At 41.6% G+C, this 22,984-nt stretch overlaps 1 protein-coding gene across 2 annotated transcripts in view; it reads right to left on the bottom strand.

The window, feature by feature from the left end:
* Nucleotides 1–22,984, bottom strand: part of AIG1 (androgen induced 1) — a 272,202-nt gene that overhangs the window by 5,164 nt on the left and 244,054 nt on the right. Inside the window, exons 5-6 of one of the 2 annotated variants that reach the window (XM_019967525.2) lie at nt 1,546–1,709; nt 610–937 (exon numbers count right to left, since the gene is read on the bottom strand). In XM_019967525.2, coding sequence (XP_019823084.1) covers nt 912–937; nt 1,546–1,709 — 190 coding nt within the window. In that variant the 3' untranslated portion in view covers nt 610–911. Of the gene's footprint in view, nt 1–609; nt 938–1,545; nt 1,710–22,984 lie in introns of those variants that run through there. The other variant, XM_019967524.2, reaches the window with a different exon arrangement.

The raw sequence follows: 22,984 nt of genomic DNA, 5'->3' as shown, positions 1-22,984 counted from the left end.
GCACAAATTAAACTGGACAGATCATTAAAAAACAAAAACCCCCCCAAAAACCTTAGCTTCACTATTTATTTTTCATGTCTAACTCAAAGCTGCTAAAGTGCAATATTCTATTAATCTAGACTTGCTTTTTTCTCTCCTGGTTTTCAGACCATCCTCTTTTAGAAGTAGTAGAACAATGGGCAAATGAAGATGGGAATCGAGCTAACAAAGGAGAAGCTGGAGTCACAAGTACTTTCTGAATAACACAGATTGGACATGTTAGCTTAAATTTAAATATGGCCTTTCTCTCAAGAAGCTGAGAAAAGTTTATATTTTGTTCTCAAAATATTTTTGTAAGTTAACTACATACTTTTATAAGGTATCTAATAGAGAAAGATTACAATTCCATTGAACAGAGAAGAAAATTATTAAAAGATTAATTTCTGGTCCACCAAGCTGTAGCCTGAACTGAATACAAATATTTGGCACTTTTCCTAATAGAACACTGCCTAAAATCAAGCCAGCTGCTGAGAAAGGAAACCCTCAAATTCCTCTGGGCCATTCGACACTGGCCAACACCTTGACACATGCAATCTTAGAAGATCCACACACAAAAGAAGTCCAATTCAGTAACATGCAATGACTGGGTTTTATTTGTCTAATTAGATCAACCTCCTGGCATAGTATTTGGCACAAAGCAGGATGCCCAATGTTTGTGGAAGAGGGATCATTTACAGGTGACATCTACAATGTTGTGACTGTATCGGAGGAGCTGCCCAGAGCTCTCTAAGATCCTCAAACCATCTTCCCTTTGGAGGTATTTTCATGCAGGACTCAAATCACTACATACTGTGCTGTCACTTTTTCCACCTTCTCATTTTTATGTTATCTGACATAGACTTAGGACCAGTTTTGCACAGCTGGCGTTAAGGTTACGTGTCTTGCCAAGATGGAGGCTCTGCCATAAACAGAAACAAAAGAGAAATCAAATCATAGGTTAAGAAGGTTTTTGCAGCCATGAAGTATTACCCTTTACTGCCCATTCTTCTTTGCCACCTTCAAGTCTTGATATGACAGTCACTGGTGAATCATTCTTGCTGGAGGCATTCCTGTGCTGCCCAGAGTTTTAGCAGAACGGTGGCAAGACCTCTCGGCAGCTACTGCACCCACGCAGATGATGACGCAAAAGTGGAGATCTGGGTGATTTCTAATGAGACTGGTTACATTCAATAATTTATCTATTTCATTGGGGTGGGGGAGAAGTCCTTTTAGCTAAGGCAGTATTTTGTTAATCAGAATGAATTTCCTAATTTTTTTTTTCAGCAAACACTACATTTCTCCGTATAAAATTTTATAGACGTGCTGCTTTTCTTTTAGATCTGGATGTTTTACTAGCGAAAATGACACAGTGAGTAATAAACCTTTCAGGTAACTGCCAGCAACTCTTAAATTAATATTGAAGTTATAAAAATGCAACTCTTCATAAGGGATCCTGTGTTACAGTGGAATTTTCCATCTGTCTCTGCAGCAGTTCTTTTGTTTTATGCCCCCCTGAACAATACTTACTTCTCTGTGTATCCCAGATATAGCTGTTCAGAACTTCTCCCAGCAGATACAAGAAGTTCATTAAGATGGTTGTAGACCCGAAGAAGAGGATTCTGGCTCCTGGGCCAATGTGTTCCAGGAAAGGGTACACCCACATCCCGGTTACATGATGCACCCAGCACACCCTGCAGCAGAATCGGAAAGGAGACAGATAGAAGTTACTCTGGCGTCAGATTTCAGAGCTGCCGCTACGACAAATACAGACCCCGGACTCCAAACCGTGGTCAGCAATGCCAGTGGCACCTGACACTCAGCAGCTCCCAGAAACTTTGTTGTTGTTGCTTGTTCTCTTTTACTTTTTATTCTAAAATATTGGGTTGGCCGAGAAGTTCACTCCGATTTTTCTATAAGATGTAATGGAAAAAACTGAATGAACGTTTTGGCCAACCCAAGAATTTTAGACTCACGGGAAGAGTTGTAAATACGGTACCAAACATTCCAGTATGCCCTTCCCTTAGCTTCCCTGCATCTTAGCATCTTATCTAACCACAGGCTTCCCTGGTGGCTTATAATAAAGAATCCACCTGCCAATGCAGGAGACTCTGGGTCGGTAAGATACCCTGGAGAAGGAAGTGGCAACCCACTCCAGTATTCTTGTCTGGGAAATCCCGTGGACAGAGGAGCCTGGGGAGCTACAGTCCATGGGGTCGCACAAGAGTCAGACACGACTTAGTGACTAAACAACAGGTAACTACAGTACAGTTGCTAAAATGAAGTAATTAAACTGCAGACTTCAGTTGACACTCCCCAATTTCCCCACCGATGTCCTTTATCGGTCCAGGATCCCATGATGTTTTTAGCTGTCGTGTCTCCTTAGTTTCCTCCAATCTTGCACTTTTCCATTCTCTCCTTGCCTCTCCTGACACTTGAAGGGTCTGGTCAAGTATCTGAAACTGTTATTTTTCTAAACGCAGTTATATAGTCGTCCTAATCTCTTCTTTATGTAATGAAACAATAGTGCATTAGGCAACCACACTGTCATAACACCTAGGTGAGAATGTTCCAGGAACCTTGCCATGCTGCCGTCCAGCTAGTACCAACAGGTATCCCAAGTGCTGACAGAACCACCCAGTAGCCTCACTGACATCTGGCTTCCCACAGACCACTTTTGTTTATCTTTTTTTTCACCCTGCTTTACATAATCCTTGCTTGTAATTATTCTATTTGTGTTCTGGAGATATTTTAGGCTCACTGGGAATATGTCATTAATTTCCATTGTTTTTAAAAGTTTAGTAAGAATATCTGCTTCGTTGGTTTAGTCCTGACACAACTGCTGAGCGCTATTTTCCAAAACAGTCTTGGGTTCATTACTTTCTCAACCGTTGTTTTAATTCTGAAGACTAATTAGGATACAAATTACTTTATTGCATGGGTAATAAAAATTACTTTAAACATTTATGTGTTTGGGGGTCATTTTCCATATCATCAATGGCTTCACTCCTCTTTGAGCAGTTGATCTATGTGTATATTGCCCATCTATAAACGTCATCTGAGACAACAAACCTGCCTTTGTCTAAGAGCTTGCAGTCTCAATGAGGGTGATATTACTCCCACCTCAAGGAAGTAAAAATTGGTTCTAGGAAGGTAGCAAATAAATATTACTCTTTCAATGCATAAAGTAGGGATACACACACACACACACACACACACACACACACACACATATATATATGTGTGTGTGTATATATATATATACACACACACACACATACTGAGCATCAACAGATATAGTCTATCTGTGGTATTAAAGTTTCATAGGCTCAGAAATTCCACTCTGAGGTATATATCCAAAGGAACTGAAGCAGGACACAAACAGATATTTGTACACCAACGTTCACAGCAGCATTATTCAAAATAGTCAAAAGGTGGAAACATCCCAAGTGTCCATCAGCAGATTAATGGGTGAATAAAATGTTGTATACACACACAATGGAATATTACTCAGCTATAAAGGGGGATAAAATGTTGATGCATGCTACAACATGGATGAACCCTGAAAACATAATGCTAAGTGAAACAAGCCAGACACAGAAGGGCACATATTGTATGATTTCATTTACACAAGATACTAGAATAAGCAAATTTGTAGAGACAGAATGTATGATAGAGGATACCAGGGACTAGGGAGGATGTGGAATAGGGAGTGATTATATATGGTACCCCTATGGACTGCTGCCCGCCAAGCTCCTCTGTCCATGGAATTCTCTAGGCAAGCATACTGAAGTGGGTTACCATTCCCTTCTGCAGGGGATCTTCCCGAACCAGGGATCGAAACCATGTCTCCTGCATTGCAGGCAGATTCTTTACTGTCTGAGCCACCAGGGAAGCCCGTCATCCTCATCTACTGATGTAAAAATCAACTGTTTTTGGAGTAAAATGAGGATATGTCAGAAGTGATGATGGAAATGTAAAGTTCTCCAGTTAGGAAAGTGGAGAGCTATTCTGAGCATGGTGCTCTGATATGTAAGCCACTTAATTTTATTTAACCATCCCATGAGGTAGACTCATCCCCTTTTTACAAACAAAGAAACAGAGACTGGATTAAACAACTTGTGTTTAAAAATGGCAAAGCCAGGAAAGGAATGTACATCTGATTTCTTTTCTCCTGCGTGGACTTGCTTCCCTGTATGAGATATTCAAAACTGTCTCCAAAGGAAGAGAAGGTTTTCTTTTTTTGACACTTATTTTGCCTTAGCAGGTATCATACTATCTCAGATCTGAAAGTCGTGTTATGTGGGGCTTCACCTGAATTGGTGTGAATGATGCAGACACTTGTCTTAACAGGTTGTGTGCTTCCACCGTTTGTTTCCTTGATATAATCAGGGCTCATTTTTCCTGCACAAAAACGACTCATGACCTTGCTCATCTGTTGGTGGAGAGTTCTCAGTTCTTGGTTGACTTTCCATTTCTCACTTTAAGCCTTCCTGTCTTAGTGCCCAAACAGCTTCTGCTTAAGGTAATGATACCAATTTGAATTTTAGTCTAAACAAACTGATGACCATAGTTTGTGTGTGTGAGTGAGTGTGTGCCTGTGCATACATATATATGCATATGCTGTAGTATCACAAGGCTTCTGGGATTGACTATTAAATGTCCCTCCAATTTCATTCACTTGAATGTGCAGTTAAGATGAATGCCTCCTATCTGAGCTGTGTCGAACACCAGGAATACAGAAGCAAAACGAAGCAAAGGTGATTCTTGTCCCCATGCAGTACAGTCTATCGAGGAATAGAGATACTCATGGAAAAATGACAAGCGTAGTCAGAATTAGGGTAAGTGGAGGAGTGTCACGGGTGCCCAGGGACCATTCTCTGCTTTTTTGTGAACCTTACAGTTACTTTTTCTCTCTTATGTATTCATCTTTCTTTCAAACCAATTTTTTCATAGCTGATTAATATGCCCAAGTGCTTTCCATTCAAACAATCAAAAAGTTTTCATCAGCTTCATAAATACTGCTCTGTATCTTTCCATCTTGTCAAAGACAATCTTCTCCACTGAGTTTACATTCACTGACTCCAGCTCTGTGCTTTGTGCTCTTCTTTCATCAACAGTCTGGCTTCTTTTCTTGATACTCCACCAAAATATACTGGCTCTTTGACCTCATTTTTTCCTCTTTGCTCTCTATGTTTCCCACTGCTCTTCTTGGTTTCCTTTCTAAGTTCATCCTTTACTCCAGCCATTCAATGTTGAATTTCTTAAGGACTGGTTTTTAAACCTTCCTCTCATATTATGTCTTCTTAGCTGATGAGTTTTTTCATGTTCAATGCTGTATGTCTACTACCTATACAGATACTCCACAAATCTATGGAGTCTGGAACAGGTTTCTCCTCTGTTCTGGAACAGTTTATCAAACAGTCCTCAAAACATCTCATTTTACATATCTTAAAATTACCTGAAAGTCGATTTAGCTACAGCTAAAGTCATGCTTTTTTTCCCAGCAAGCCTGGTCCTCCTCTGGTATTCCCTTCTGTGAATGGCACTATCACTCACTCAGCTTTGTAACTCAAGCCTGGGGGTCATCTTTGCTGTGTCCATCTCTTTCACCACATATAGTCAGTCCATTACCTTGTTTTGACAAGCTTATCTCACACATCTCTCTATTATATCTCTATGAGCAACGTCTGAATTCGTGTTGTGCTCATCTCTGTCTGGAGTGGTGTAATAGTTTTAATTTGTCTCCACATCTACTTTTGTCTCCTGATTTATCCTCACAATTGCCATAGTGAGTGTTTCAAACCAGAAATCGGAACACACTGCATCCCTGCTTCAAACACATCAATGGCCTTCTAGTGTGTGTGTGTGTGTTTAAAGACTTCAGTTTTTAACGAAGTCTAGGGTGACTGGAATGCAAAAGTAGGAAGTTAAGAAACACCTGGAGTAACAGGCAAATTTGGCCTTGGAATACGGAATGAAGCAGGGCAAAGACTAATAGAGTTTTGCCAAGAAAATGCACTGGTCATAAGAAACACCCTCTTCCAACAACACAAGAGAAGACTCTACACATGGACATCACCATATGGTCAACACCGAAATCAGATTGATTATATTCTTTGCAGCCAAAGATGGAGAAGCTCTATACAGTCAGCAAAAACAAGACCAGGAGCTGACTGTGGCTCAGATCATGAACTCCTTATTGCCAAATTCAGACTTAAATTGAAGAAAGTAGGGAAAACCACTAGACCATTCAGGTATGACCTAAATCAAATTCCTTCTGATTATACAGTGGAAGTGAGAAATAGATTTAAGGGCCTAGATCTGATAGAGTGCCTGATGAACTATGGAATGAGGTTTGTGACATTGTATAGGAGACAGGGATCAAGACCATCCCCATGGAAAAGAAATGCAAAAAAGCAAAATGGCTGTCTGGGGAGGCCTTACAAATAGCTGTGAAAAGAAGAGAAGTGAAAAGCAAAGGAGAAAAGGAAAGATATAAGCATCTGAATGCAGAGTTCCAAAGAATAGCAAGGAGAGAGAAGAAAGCCTTCTTCAGCGATCAATGCAAAGAAATAGAGGAAAACAACAAAATAGGAAAGACTAGAGATCTCTTCAAGAAAATTTGAGATACCAAGGGAACATTTCATGCAAAGATGGGCTCGATAAAGGACAGATATGGTATGGACCTAAGAGAAGCAGAAGATATTAAGAAGAGATGGCAAGAATACACAGAAGAACTGTACAAAAAAGATCTTCATGACCCAGATAATCATGATGGTGTGATCACTCACCTAGAGCCAGACATCCTGGAATGTGAAGTCAAGGGGGCCTTAGAAAGCATCACTACGAACAAAGCTAGTGGAGGTGATGGAATTTCAGTTGAGCTATTTCAAATCCTGAAAGTTGATGCTGTGAAAGTGCTGCACTCAATATGCCAGCAAATTTGGAAAAGTCAGCAGTGGCCACAGGACTGGAAAAGGTCAGTTTTCATTCCAATCCCAAAGAAAGGCAGTGACAAACAATGCTCAAACCACCAAACAATTGCACTCATCTCACATGCTAGTAAAGTAATGCTCAAAATTCTCCAAGCCAGGTTTCAGCAATATGTGAACTGTGAACTTCCTGATGTTCAAGCTGGTTTTAGAAAAGGCAGAGGAACCAGAGATCAAATTGCCAACATCTGCTGGATCATGGGAAAATCAAGAGAGTTCCAGAAGAACATTTATTTCTGCTTTATTGACTATGCCAAAGCCTTTGACTGTGTGGATCACAATAAACTGTGGAAAATTCTGAAAGAGATGGGAATACCAGACCACCTGACCTGCCTCTTGAGAAATTGTATGCAGGTCAGGAAGCAACAGTTAGAACTGGACATGGAAAAACAGACTGGTTCCAAATAGGAAAAGGAGTACGTCAAGGCTGTATATTGTCACCCTGTTTATTTAACTTCTATGCAGAGTACCTTATGAGAAATCCTGTACTGGAAGAAGCACAAGCTGGAATCAAGATTGCCGGGAGAAATATCAGTAACCTCAGATATGCAGATGACACCACCCTTATGGCAGAAAGTGAAGAGGAACTAAAAAGCTTCTTGATGAAAGTGAAAGTGGAGAGTGAAAAAGTGGGCTTAAAGCTCAACATTCAGAAAACAAAGATCATGGCATGTGGTCCCATCACTTCATGGGAAATAGATGAAGAAACAATGGAAACAGTGTCAGACTTTATTTTTTTGGGCTTCAAAATCACTGCAGATGGTGACTGCAGCCATGAAATTAAAAGACGCTTACTCCTTGGAAGGAAAGTTATGACCAACCTAGATAGCATATTCAAAAGCAGAGACATTACTTTGCCAACAAAGGTCCGTCTAGTCAAGGCTATGGTTTTTCTTGTGGTCATGTATGGATGTGAGAGTTGGACTGTGAAGAAAGCTGAGTGCTGAAGAATTGATGCTTTTGAACTGTGGTGTTGGAGAAGACTCTTGAGAGTCCCTTGGACTGCAAGGAGATTCAACCAGTCCATTCTGAAGGAGATCAGCCCTGGGATTTCTTTGGAAGGAATGATGCTAAAGCTGAAACTCCAGTACTTTGGCCACCTCATGTGAAGAGTTGACTCATTGGAAAAGACTCTGATGCTGGGAAGGATTGGGGGCAGGAGGAAAAGAGGACGACAGAGGATGAGATGGCTGGATGGCATCACTGACTCGATGGACGTGAGTCTGGGTGAACTCCGGGAGTTGGTGATGGACAGGGAGGCCTGGCATGCTGCATTCATGGGGTCGCAAAGAGTCAGACATGACTGAGCGACTGAACTGAACTGAGAGTGCCCTTCATAGAGTTGGCTTCTACCTCTCTCATACCCGACCTCCTACCCTGCTTCTCTTACACTGGCTTTCATTTGGTTCCTTGGTTTTACCACATTCCCTCATGCCATGTGGATTTACACGTTCCTCATAACCAAAGAGGCTCTTTAGTTCCTCTCCACTGTGTTAGTTATCTGCCCCTTAGACTCATTGTTATATTTCTCCTCTATATCTTATCTCAACTATTATAACTAACTAGCCATCATGCACGAAAGTTTTCCTTGATCTACTAGAATAGGTCAGATTTTATTCATTCTTATAGAACCATGAATCTCTTTTAAACTCTTCTTTTATTAGTATTTAAATCTGAATATCTTTATTTGCATAACATTTCTTCCCCTCTAGCACATCTGAGTTCTGTGAGGTGAGGACTGTTTGTATTGCTTCATATCATTGTATTCAGCACTTACCATAATGCCTGACACATGGTTGGAGAAGGAATAACTGAATAATGTAGCACTGAAGCTGTGATGGGAAGGATGAGTAAGAGTTAGCTGAACAAAGATGGGAGACAAGAACTTTCTAGCCAAATGGAACAGTATGTTCAAAGTCATGAAAACAAGAGAGAATTCCCAGATGTTCAAGAAGAAACCATTCTTATTGAAATCAAAGAAGGGAGCATGAGGGGCAGGCAGTTGCCAAACTGTGGGTGGTTTTTTAAGCCAAGGTAAGAATTGTAGACTCTGGCCTAGTGTGGCCAACAGTAAGTCTCTGAAGGGTATTAAATAAATGTGAAACAGATCAGATTAACCTGGAAACCAATTGTATCAGAAATGGTGGTAGCCAGAACTGGAGTGGTAGCATTGGGAATGAAAATTAGTTAGTAGATTTAAGAGCTATTTAGACTAGTGTCCATCAAACACAGTAGGTCATAAGCAATTGCATGCATATGTGGTCAGGAGAGCAAGTACTTTAGGATGTTTGCAAGCTTGTCAGTTGGTGGCTTAAACTCAACCATGGTGGGAGTATTTATACTGAAAACTGCCAAACGCTACACATCAGGGTCCCCTTTGCTCGCCTCCAGAAGAGCTGGTTGGTAAACACTTGCCAGTAACCCACTAGTTACCAGCATTTTAAAAAGCAACAACAGAAGAAAACATAACAGAAAATAGTAGAAAGCTGGGCATATAATGCTGATGAAAACTGTTTTGTGAGACTTCTGTTCCACTTGTGTGTGAGTGTGTGTGTGTGTGTGTCTACGCTGAGTGTGTGCTTCTGCATGCTGGCTGGGTCATGATGCAGAAGATGTGTCATTTATTTACAGTAAGGTTAGTTTGAAAGGCACTGATATAGGACATAGAATTAAGAGAACTTGGTGATGGACTGGATTTAGGCAATGAGGGAACTGAAATGAGTTAAGAATTAATCATAGATTCCTGGCTTGATTAACTGGGTGGAGAGTACTGCCATTCCTGGAGATAGGGAATGCTGTCAGGGAGCTGGTTTGAGAGGATAGTGAGTTCAGTTTGGATACGTTGAGTCTGAGGCATCTGTAAGACATCCAAGTGGAGATATCCTGAAGGCAGTTACAGGGGTTTGGGCTGCAGAGAAAGGACTGACGTGGCAATACAGATATTGGGCTCATTGGCAGAAGGATGGTGGTTGAGGCCATCAGAACAGATTAAGGCAGAATATACAGTATGATGGAAGTAAGGCCATAAGAGAGTTCTGAAAAGGATCAGGATTTAAGGGGTAGTTTGAGGAGGATGTGGCTAAAAAGGATACCAAAAACAGGTAAGCTAGAGACATGGAAGAAACACAGAAGTGTAGTGTCTTGAAGTCAATGGACAAGTGGTTCTAGAGTAGTTATCGTTCAGTTGCTAAGTCATGTCCAATTCTTTGTGACCCCATGGACCGCAGCACGCCAGCCTTCCCTGTCCTTCACTATCTCCCGGAGCTTGCTCAAACTCATGTCCATTGAGTAGGCGATGCCATCCAGCTATCTTAGTCTCTGTCGCCTCCTTCTCCTCCTGCCCTCAATCTTTCTCAGCAACAGGATCTTTCTAGTGGGTTTTCTCTTTGCAACAGGTGGCCAAAGTATTGGAACTTCAGCATCAGTCCTTCCAATGAATATTCAGGGTTGATTTCCTTTAGGATTGACCGGGTCGATCTCCTTGCTGTCCAAGGAACTCTCAAGAGTCTTTTCCAACCCACAGTTCGAAAGTATCAATGCTTCAGAACTCAGCCTTCTTTGGAGAAGGAAATGAAAACCCAGTCCAGTATTCTTGCCTGAAAAACCCTGAGAGGGTCAAGAAGCAGAGACACCCACCTGAGCAGTTTAGCTCCTAGCCTATATGTCAGCATTCCCTGAGTGCTCTGAAGACTAAGATACAATGGATGGCAACAGCTGGTAATGTACTCAGAACCAAAAAAATGACCCCACTTTGAAATCTCTGCATAAATCTTTTTTCTTTTTTTTCCCCCATGGACTATAAAAGCAACTCAAGTTCAGTGTAGAAAATATGTGAGACATAGACATTTTACAAGAAGTAAGATAAATCAGTTTTGGTGAAGCTTTATCCCCTGGAGATGGAAATGCAATCCATTCCAATATTCTTGCCTGGGAAATCCCATGGACAGAGGAGCTTGGCGGGCTATAGTCCATGGGGTTTCAAAGAGCTGGACATGATTTAGAGACTGAACAACAACAACAGTAACACAAGACTGAGTCTCTTAAAAAACCCAGAAATTGAATTTTACTTCTCCCAAGGAGAGAAAAGCCACCGCAGGGATAAGGTGATAAACGCTTCCTTCAGAGAAGGTTTTGACTCACCCCTTAAGAAAGAGTCACATCACATGTGCAGTTAGCCTATTGGAATTTACGACTGCTCTGCAGGCAATGAGCATGCACCCCAAGGTGGGGTGAGACAAAGGATGTGCATCAGCTTTTTGCCCAGTGGGTTTCTGCACCCCTCATGTAGTACCTCCAACCTGATGCTTCTGAAGGACTTTTCAAGGGCAGTTTTGACCTTTGGCTCAACTGCTGACTTTAGACCTAGCCCTCTCTTTAGATTTAACTATCTCATATGAGGGTTATTCTAAAGGCCCTTTGGATGTCTCCTGAGTATTGATTGCATGGAGACTGGTTCCTGCTACATTTCTGAGAATCTAGATTTCTGAAGTGTTCTGGAGTTTGTGTACTCATTTATCCAACAAAGATTTCTTGAGTCTCTACTGTGTGCCAGGTGGGGTGAGCAGTCATGATGGTGCAAAGGTGTGCCCTTGAGGAGATCAGTGTGGAATTGGTGCCGAATTTCCCACTGAAAAGGCTGTAGGTTCCAGAGAACATGACAAAGGACATTTGTTTAGGTGAGAACAGGGCTCTGAAAATGGGGCTCAAAAAACTCTCCTTGGTGATGTGTATGAGAATTCATGCCTCAATTCACAGGCGAATGCCAAATGGAGGCATCTCATTCCAGCACATAGAAACATCCTCTAACTCAGTTAACAGAGAGAATTTTATGATGCTAGAGATACAATTAGACAGATCTTCATTTACTGTGGGTTTAAAAGAGCATTCTTAAGACAGTCGTTTAAGGTAAAATCAAAATTTAAGATTCATCAAAGTCTTTTCAATTTTCTCATCAGAGCTAGCCTAAATTTACAGGATGTATCTCTACATGGGGTTTCCCTGGTGGCTCAATGGTAAAGAATCTGCCTGACAATGCAGAAGATGTGGGTTCTATCCCTGGGTGGGGAAGATCCCCTGGAGAAGGGAATGGCAACCCACTCCAGTATTCTTGCCTGGAGAATCCCAAGGATAAAGGAGCCTGATGGGCTATAGTCCATGGGGTTGCAAGAGAGTCAGACATGACTGAATGACTAAACAACAACAATCTCTACATGGGGCAAGCTTCATGGGTGTAGTCATGAGTCCTGTGCTCAGAAGGGCCTCACAGTGGGCTTAGGGCTCTGCTGTCACCATCTTGAAACTCATAATAATTTTTGAACAAGGAGCTCCACGTTTTTATTTTGTTCTGGACCCCACAAATTATATAGCAGGCCTTGTCTATGCAGTTGTGTCATCAATGTGCATGCGTGCTAAGTTGCTTCAGTGGCGTCCAACTCTTTGCAACCCTATGGACTGTAGGAGCCCGCCAGACTCCTCTGTCAATGGGATTCTCCAGTCAAGAATACTGGAGTGGGTTGTCATGCCCTCCTCCAGGGCACCTTCCTGACCGAGGGATTAATTCCGCATCTCGTGTCTCCTGCACTGGCAGGCTGGTTCTTCACCACTAGCACCACCCGGAAAACCCTGTGTCATCTATACTGCAGATCAACATCCAGTTCATCCACATGGTAGTTACGTCACCTTGGATATTATTGACAGTATTGCTTCCTTTAGCGATGTAGTCATCAGATAACATAAAGTTCTCAGAACAGTCAACTTAGGTTAGACAAAAAAACAAGCAAACAAAACAAACAAGAAAGCTTTCTACTGCTTCTCTTTAGGCAGAGATGTATAATATTTTTCTGTACTTCTCCTACACAAAGATGTTTTCAAGGTTACTTAGTCCCTCCACCCATCTCTAGGGAAAGAGGCAAATTGTGCATGTCTCCCAAAATGAATTCCTGTAATGAGGTAATGAGAGGGTGTGCTTTCTTCCTGATTTTAAATGACAAATATCAGAGTAATTTATCCACAAAGGCAGGCCAATAATCTACTTCAGAATATTCCTCCCACACACAGGTCCTGGCACACGTGTAAACTGGTTTCAAATGACTGGCTTCCTCTGGGTCCCTCACTCTATAGCCTACCTGGTCTTATGGTGATGTTTCCCTGAAGAGAATTCAATGTGAATTTCTCTTAATGAAATTCATGAGTGGTTTTGCTTAAGTTTAATCATTTGGACCTTCTTAAAGCATCAAGGTGCCAAGTTGACATGTTTCTGAACACTGTAGGGAACATGTGTTTTTTTTCTGGAGGGAGGCGGGGAATGTGGTCAGCAAGGGATTGTTGTGGCCCAAGCAATCATCAGAATTGGCTGTGGGAGTGAGACACTTGTGCATTTAAACTGCTGCCTCTGGAAAAGGAGGAGGAAGAACATCCTAAATCCCACAGCCAAAAAGCATAGGTTTCCAGGTTTTGCAGAAGTGATCTCTAGTGTCTCTCTAGCACATTTCATCCATCTCCCTTTACTAGATTCTTGTTTTTAGGATTACAGACAATGTTCGGGTTATCCCTGCCATGATTACGTCTTCTTTAATCCCATGACCTCCTTGGACCGCCAGTCTAATTGCCAACTTTCTTTAAAAAACAGCAACACTTCCAGACATTTCTTTTTCCCTAAAGAGTATCTTTTTACATTCCTTCTACGTCAGGTTTGCAGACAATGAATTCCCTTCGTTTTTTTTTTTTTTGGTCTGAGAAAATTTTTATTCTTCCTTTATGTTTTAAGGATAATTTCGCTGGATAAAGAATTCTAGGTTGATGGTTTTTCCTTTCAACAGTTTGTAAACTAAAATAACTCTAAATGAAGCAATAGAAACCATAGATAGGACTTCCCTGGTGGTCCAGTGGTTAAGAATCCACCAGCCAATGCAGGGGACATGGGTTCGATCCCTGGTCTGGGAAGATGCCACATGCCTCGGAGCAACTAAACCTGTGCACCACAACTAGTAAGCCTGTGCTCTAGAGTTCCAGAGCCACAACTACTGAGCCCATGAAACTAGAACCAGTGAGCTGCAACAAGAGAAGCCACTGCCATGAGAAACCCGAGCACCACAACTAGCCCCTGCTCTTTGCAGCCAGAGAAGGTCTATGCATAGCAATGAAGACCCAGTGCAGTCAAAAATAAATAAATTTGAAAAAGAAACTATAGATAAATGAACACTGACCTCAAAATTTCTTCTATTACAAGACCTTAATTGCCTGCCCCAGCTGCTGCTTCTTCTGGTATTCAGTGAGTTCCCCAGTTTCCAGTCCTGCTGACTTTGCCTCTCTCTCTTGAACTCACTCTGGTGTGTCCATTGGGAAAGCCCACATCTCTTCTATCATCCATCCAACTTTAAAGGTCAAAGGATACCTCCCAACAACTTCAAGCTGGAAACCTTCAGTCCTTGACTGAGTTTAAATTCCTTCTATCTTGATCCCGGGTCCTTTTCATTTCTGTCTTACCAGCCACACTCTTATTTCCTAGTAATTCCTGCTCTCCATCTATCTCACTGAAGTTTTCTCTTTAAAGTACTTAAAAAATATATTTAATATACAACATAACTTTAATGCCTCCATGTATGTTACACTTACATGACCCATTTGTGATGAAGACGAGAACTACAAGGGATAGTCTTACAATGCACTGTGGAGATTTCATGGGCTAAAGCAGATAAAACTGAAGCACTGAAGTCTTACCAGTTCATAAACGTTTTTGGATCTCCTAGTCTCTGGGAAGGAGAAAAGTAAATTAAATTAAAAGTTACAGTTTTTACTCTCTCCCGAGTGAGTGGCAGAAATGATGTTTGAGGAGGACTGAAGAGAAAAATAATGGTAAGGCATAGTAAATTCTGCTTGAATGATTGAGGACCAGTTGACTTCTCTGGGGGTCTCTGTTAGAACAAGCCAGGCTGCCTCACAGAGCTCCCTTGCTGCTGTGAGCTCCAATAACTGATTCACAACCAACGGGAATAACACTTCCCAGTAACAGCTATTTTTCAACAACAGAGACAATGGGAAAATCCAGGTGTTGAGTCCCTACGAAGATGAATACCTACACAAATACAGCAAAAATCGGAAAGCAATTTTCTTTCCTCAGTGTTATGCTTTATATGTTAAAGGTTAATTTTTTCATGTTTATTCCAGTTTCCAACACAACATTTTCATGGTGGAAGATTCAACTTAATAGGGTACCAGTACAGATATATGTCAGTCCAGTATACTTTTTAATGAAAAATTTGGGGGAATTAAAAGATAATTGCTTTAAAAAAAAAGTTGATTTTTTTTCTTCCCTAGTTTCACACTGCACTCTTTTTAGGCACAATCATGAACTTGTTTTTTGTAAGATTCAGGGATGACTATCCTAGTCATCACTTAAGCTCTATTTGTCTCTAGAGCAATGATATGTGGCTACTGAAGGTCATTAACAGGACAAAGTCCCATTTCTTGGACAGCTGCTTAAAAGAAACCCTGAGTGGATGGCATGTCCTCCTTGGGTATCACACCCAAAGACCAGCTTCCTGCTCTGCCAGCATTATCAATATTCTATTTCTTTTCATGAAGCAGTGACACAGTGAGTATCTGGTTACTGTCTATATTACAAATGGGAATAACAAAAGAAGGACTGCTACCATGGAAACCCACCTGATGGCCTTTGTGGTGAGCTCCTTGCTACTTGAATACAAGCAAACCCCACACAATAAAGGGCTGATCAACATTAGGCATAGAGCTTCTATGCAAGAGCACTGATTATTAACTTTAATGAATGCCTTGAACATTGCAATCCAAGGCAGCATTATTCTTGTCCAACCTCATTATTAGAAAAGCACAGGGGAACTTGCATTAAGATATACTTTGGATTGCAAAGCAAGAGTCAATTTAAGGCCATCTCCCACTATTTGTCTCTTGTAAAAACAAGTTACATAGTTTAAAGATGCATGCACCCAGAAATAAACTATTAAAAGCAAACTAAGAAGCTGGATTGTTGCCAGCTATATTTCAATAGATCAATCTCACTTAATTTGTATGTGTCAGATATTGCTTCCTCTACGCAGTGCCTTCCTCAAAGGAAATTAATTCAAAGGCTCTGAGCATACAGTGTTTTAAATGCAGCTATAATTTATATGGGTAGATAATTTATTTTTAAAGTTCAAGATTTCTTTCTAGTTCATATTTACTATTTTTGGCTGTACTGGGTCTTTTTTTGCTTCACACAGGCTTTCTCTCGTTGCAGCGAGTGGAGGCTTACTCTCTAGTTGTGATGCATGGAGTCTTGTTGTTGTGGCTTCTCTCGTAGCGGAGCACAGGTTTTAGGTGAGTGGGCTTTGGTAACTACAGCATGCAGGCCCTAGAGCTCGGGCTCAGTAGCTGTCACACGTGCCCAGCCGCCCCAAGGCCTGTGGAATTCTCCCAGAACAGGGATCGAACCCGTGTCACCCACACTGGCAGGTGGCCTCCCAACCACTGGACAACCAGGGAAATCCTTGGGTAGAGATTTTAAAGATGGGTTTATTTGGCTAAGTTCAGGGAACCCCTATTAACTCAATATGCTAGTAAAATTTTTTATTTTCCATTACTAAAAAAGAAAAATTAATATCTTGGGGGGAGTATACGTAGTGAAGGGCTTCCCAGGTAGCATAGTGCTAAAGAATCCACCTGCCAATGCAGAAGACGCAAGAGACACAGGTTTGATCCCTGGGTTGGGAAGATCTCCTGGAGTAGGAAATGGCAACCCACTTCAGTATTCTTGCTTGGAGAATTCCATGGACAAAGAAGCCTGGTGGGCTACAGTCCAGGGGTCACAAAGAGTGGGACACGACTAAGCGACTGTGTATTGAGCGTAATAGTGAAAGTTTAACTGAGTTAACCAAAGGAATACAAAATTTGAGTTAACAGAATTGATGGTAGTTGTGGGGGAGCATATCACTAGTGGTTTTCTTTTTCTAGTTTTTATTTGGCCGCACTGCATAGCTTGCCCGATCTCAGGTCCTCTACCAGGGACTTTCCTGGGCCCCGGCAGTGAAAGCGTTGAGTCCTAACCACTAGATCGCCAGGGAATTCCCAGTTTTCTTTCTTTTGAAAAAAGCACTTCCCTCGCTCCAATGTCAATTAAGAGTATAGTACTCTAATGCTAGATTACATTTGAAATCCCAGCTAGTTTCCTATTCTTTTTACCTGTTTCCACCAGAGAGAAAAGCTTCTTGCCACTTTTGATTTATATTCTAGAAACCTTTATTCAAGAATGGAATACCAAATGTGGACAGAAAGAAAATGGGAGAATCGATGGGCTAATACTGCTAGAAAATTTATTTTCAGCTTTGATGGAAGGCTTGTTCAGAAACAGAAATAAATATTAATCACTCTAGTTCTCACTTATTAAGAGTGTGAAAATTTATCTCTGAGGAATTGCAACCACCAATGTGTTGGAAAGACATGCACATTACTATCCTGCTCAGATGCTCAGCCTCTTTGACCCTCATGGGTTCATGTTTTTGCACGTATGCATCACTCATTCATTCATTTATTCCTTCAAAATGTACTGAGCCCTGTTTAGGCACATGTATTGTCTCAGGCACTGGGGAATCACGTGGAGAATGGCCTAGGAGTTACTGCCCATCAGCCTGGCAGGGATGCAGGGAAGGGACTGCAGAGCTGCACAATGAGTGCTTCGATGGGTGACTGGGGGATGCTATGGGAGAACTGGAAAGGGCTGGAAAGTGGCACCATCAGCAACCTAGAGTGTCAGGGATGACTTCCTGGAGGAAGTGACGTCTGATCTGAGACTCAAAGATTTGGTTTTGTATCAATCTTGTATCTTCTGAATTTTATAACATTGTAATCTGTTTATTAAAAATTTTTTAAAAAGATAGAATGGATGAGCGAGTGAAGCCTGGAAGAAAATGGTCCCCAGGGAAAGAATGCTGTGAATGCCAGAGGTGAGAGAGACCAGGAGGTTCAGGGAACTACAAAAGATTAGTACAGCTGGTGTGTGCAGTTCCAGAGAAGAGGCAGAACTCATGTTCAAAGGGTTTTGTAGGCCATAAAATTACATGCCCACGCAGAATTATTTTTGGTCTCAATTCAAATGGGCCTTCTCTGTGGCCTGATATTTTTTAGCTTCTCTGTTACCTCTTTTCCCTTTAACTATGGATACAGTATACCTTTAAACTTCCATCTTCAGCCCCAAAAGTGGAAACAATCCAAAGATGTCCATCAATGGACGCATGGAGAAATGAACTGTGGTATATCCAGACAATGACATGTTATTTGGCGATAGAAATGGCTGAAGTATCAATTCATACTACAATATGGATGAACTTTGAAATCATGATGATGAGTGAAAGAAGCCAGAATAAAAAGCCACACATTGTATGATTCCATTTACATGAAATATCCAGAATAGGCAATGCATATAGACGGAAAGTGGATAAGCCACTTCCGGGGGCTGGGGGAAGAGTGACTGCTTGAAGGTGAAGGGATTCTTTTGGGGGTGATAAAAATGTTCTGGAATTAGGATAATGCTTGAACAACTTTGTGTACATTTTTAAAACCACTGAACTGTACACTTTAAAAGGGTGAATGCTATCATATATAAGTTATATCTCTCTCTAAAAAAAAACCAAGGTAGAGGTATAGATGAAACAAGTTTGGCAATATATTGATAATTGTTGGTGCTAAGTGAGGGATTAGGGGTATATTTGCTGTTGTTTAGTCACTAAATTGTGTCCTACTCTTTTTTTGACCCCATGGACTCTAGCCCGCCCCACCCTCCCACCAGGCTCCTCTGTCCATGGGATTCCCAGGCAAGAATACTTGAATGCATTGCCATTTTCTTCTCTAGGGGGAATCATCCTGACCCAGGGATTGAACCCAATTTCCTGCACTGCACACGGATTCTTCACCACTGTGCCACGAGGGAAGCCCCCACATATTATATTATCCTTTCTTAAAAAAAAAAACAAAAAAACCCTTTCCATGTCACCCATCTTCCTCCTTGCAGTTAGGCAATTTTATGTCACAAAGAAAATAGAAACCAAGGGCTAACTTAGCTTGTGGTCACCAAACCTTAACATTTGCTTACAGCCTTTCCTCATTCATCCATTTCTGAGTTTGATAAATGCTTTGCACAAACATCCTGCTAGGAGGTGGGGATACAGAAATTAACAGAAGAGGACTAGCTCCCACCCTTAGGATATCCCCATTAGGAAGGAAAGCCAGACATGTAAGGAGGTATTCCAAATAAGCAAGAAGCAGGAAGAAGAACCAGAGCAGATCTAAACTAGATGGGAATCACGGAAGATTTCTTGCAAGAAGTAATGTTTAAGATAAAAAATTGGGGGTAGAAGTTCAATAGGTATCTATGTTTAGTTTAAACTTTAGTATATCTGGTTGGAGATATTGTGCAACCAACGGAGGCAAGGGGTAATGTGTCTATGGAAGGGAGTTGGCCTGATCTGACGGTTCTTCAGCCAACTGACAATTTCTCTTGAGCTGTTCATGCCTCTGGGGCCTGATCAGATCTAAACAGAGCCTTAACGACAATTTCTGGATTTCTCTGGAGGCTGGCAAGAATTTATGAATGAACTGTGACTTCTTTCTCGCAATCTTCCATTACAGCTAAGAACCAGAGGTAGTTCCAGCCTTCAGACTCCATTTTCTTTCTTATCCAATGTTTTTCCAGCAGAATATCACGGGGCTAAATTACTCACTCTAGTCGCAAAACGATTTGTATGTGTACCTGCAAATTTATGCGTTGTTTTAATTTACGTAAGATTTTTGTACGTAATTCTCAGCTTTTAAGGATGACTTAGACATCCTGTTTTTCTACTCTCAGGTGAGAATATCATGGCCCAAGGATATGTCATGGCTGAAGGAAAAATAAAAGTGCTACCAAAAAGGAAAAAAAAATCCCTCCCCCAAAATTGCAAACAAAAACAAACTACTGAAGAGTTTTAAACAGGAGGATTGGCAGGATCAGATTTGCAGTTTAAAATAATCTCTGGCCAAGAAGCAGAAAGTGGACAAGAAGGCAGCTGAAGAAAGCTTGTTCAGAGGGCTTGAGAGTTAGGGAGTGAGGAGCTGAATGGGGCTGACAAGGAGGCCGAGAAGGAGAAGCCAAAGACAGCCTGGCATCTTAGGAAACTGACAAATTGATCGATCAGACAACCAACCAACCAAACAAAAACCCAACTGAGAAAACAATGTTGCGGACAGGCAAAATAAAAGCAGTTTTGGTAGGGAGAGGAGAGCTAGTAATTGGAGCTGGGAAAATGTCAATGGTTCCAGGTGCACTGACCTGTCACTGCCTGACTGTGATTTGCTCTTTCTTGCCTCTAGACTGTCTCCTTGCTCTTCAGGGGACTCCCTTACTTGGGACCTTTTCATGGCTAATTTTTATTCACCGTTCTCAAGGGCCAGCTTACTTGCCACTTCCTCAGGGAAGCCTTCCATGGACCTATAAGTTTGGGATAGGATATGTCCCTGTGGGGGCTTCCCAGGTGGTCCAAGTGGTAAAGAACTCTCCTGCCAATGCAAGAGACACAAGAAATGTGGTTTTGATCCCTGGGTCAGGAAGATCCCTTGAAGAAGGAAATGGCAACCCACTCCAGTCTTCTTGCCTGGAGAATCCCATGGACACAGGAGCCTGGTCTCTGGTGGGCTACGGTCTATAGGATCACAAAGAGTCAGACACGACTGAAGTGACTTAGCACACATGCATGCAGGCATGGTCCTCTGGACTATGAGAGCCTCCTGTATTTCTTCTATTAGAGCCCTTGATTTTTTTTAAGATTTTTTTTTTTAATGAGAACTATTTCTTAGAAATCATTGAATTTGTTACAATATTGCTTCCGTTGTTTATGTTCTGGTTTTCTGGCTGAGAGGTATGTGGGATTTTAACTCCCTAACCAGAGAGTGAACCTGAGCTCCCTGCATTGGAAGGTGAAGTATGAACCACTGGACCACCAGGGAAGTCCCAGGTAATTGTTTTTTAATTTTCCTCTCTCCTCTAACAAACCATAAACTCCTGAAGGCAGGGCTGAGATTTATACACTGCTCACCTCCTACACTCAACACCGTGTCTGACACATAGGAGGGAAATACTTGTATGTGAGAGCTAAGGAGCTTCAGCCCAAATCAACATGGATCTGATGCTTTCAGAATAGAGAAGTAAAATATGATCATAATAACCAAGATAGTTCCTTCTCTTACTTTGATAATTATTAAGGAAATAGGTCTACCTTAATGTATAAAGACACAATTTAGAACAGCTGTTTTCAGCAAATTTGGAAAACTCAGCAGTGGCCACAGGACTAGAAAAGGACAGTTTTCACTCCATTCCCAAAGAAGGGCAATGCCAAAGAATGTTCAAACCACCACACAATTGCACTCATTTCACATGCTAACAAGGTAATGCTCAGTCCTTCAAGCTAGGCTTCAACAGTACCTGAACCAAGAACTTCCAGATGTACAAGCTGGATTCAGGAAAGGCAGAGGAACCAGAGATCAAATTGCCAACATCCATTGGATCATAGAAAAGCAAGGGATTTCTAGAAAAACAGCTACTTCTGCTTCATTGACTATGTTAAAGCCTTTAACTGTGTGGTTCATAACAAACTGCTAAAGAAAACTTTTAAAGAGATGGAAATACCAGACCACCTTACCTGCCTCCTGAGAAATCTGTATGCAGGTAAGGAAGCAACAATTAGAACTGGATATGGAACAACAGACTGGTTCCAAATTGGGAAAGGAGTACATCAAGGCTGTATACTGTCACCCTGCTTATTTAGCTTATATGCAGAATATATCATGCGAAATGCCGGGCTGGATGAAGCTCAAGCTGGAATCAAGGCTGCCAGGAGAAATATCAATAACCTCAGACACACAGATGACACCACCCTTGTGGCAGAAAGCAAAACCGAACTAAAGAGATTCTTGATGAAAGTGAAAGAGGAGAGTGAAAAAGCTGAGTTAAAATTCAACATTCAAAAAACAAATATCATGGCATCCAGTCCCATCACTCAATGGCAAATAGATGGGGAAAATACGGAAACAGTAACAGGCTTTATTTTCTTGGGCTCCAAAACATTGCAGACGGTGACTGCAGTCATGAAATTAAAAGACGCTTGCTTCCTGGAAGAAAAGCTATGACCAACCTAGAGTCATTACTTTGCCAACAAAGATCCATATAGTCAAAGCTATGATTTTTCCAGTATGGATAGGAGAGTTGGACCATAAAGAAGGCTGAGCACCAAAGAATTGATGCTTTTGAACTGTGGTGTTGGAGAGGACTCCTGAGAGTCTGTTGGACTACAAGATGATCAAACCAATCAATCCTAAAGAAAATCAGTCCTGAATATTCACTGGAAGGACTGATACTGAAGCTGAAGCTCCAATCCTTTGGAAATCTGATGCGAAGAGCCTACTTCCTTGAAAAGACCTGATGCTGGGAAAGACTGAGGGCAGGAGATGGGACAGAGGCTGAGATAGTTGGATGGCATCATCAACTCAATGGACATGAGTTTGAGCAAAGTCTGGGAGACAGTGAAGGACAGAGAAGCCTGGTGTGCTGCAGTCCAGGGGGTCACAAAGAATCGGATATGACTGAGCAACTGAACAACAACAATTTTAGACCAAGTTTTTCTTGCTATTTCCATTCTATCTCAAACAAAAGGTCTTTGGGGTTGTAAACTTCTTTGGACTCTTGGGGTATAAGCTCAACTCTGGTGCACATATCTCCTCATCTAAGTTGTTTATCTTTACTTGGTTTTTACTTTGTGTCTCCTGGGAGCCCAGTACTGCTGGGTGCTGTGGGAGACCCGGTGCCTGTTTGTTGAGAGCTGTGGAAACTGTCTGCTGAAGACGGGACTGGGCAGGACTGGAATCACCGTAAAGAGATTCACACAATGCCGCCCTCACAGAATATATTCTGAGCCTTCCAAATATTCTCACATTCT

Source organism: Bos indicus, chromosome 9, assembly GCF_029378745.1.
Source record: "Bos indicus isolate NIAB-ARS_2022 breed Sahiwal x Tharparkar chromosome 9, NIAB-ARS_B.indTharparkar_mat_pri_1.0, whole genome shotgun sequence".
NCBI classification, from domain to species: Eukaryota; Metazoa; Chordata; class Mammalia; order Artiodactyla; family Bovidae; genus Bos; species Bos indicus.
This window is presented reverse-complemented; position numbering and strand designations above follow the sequence as displayed.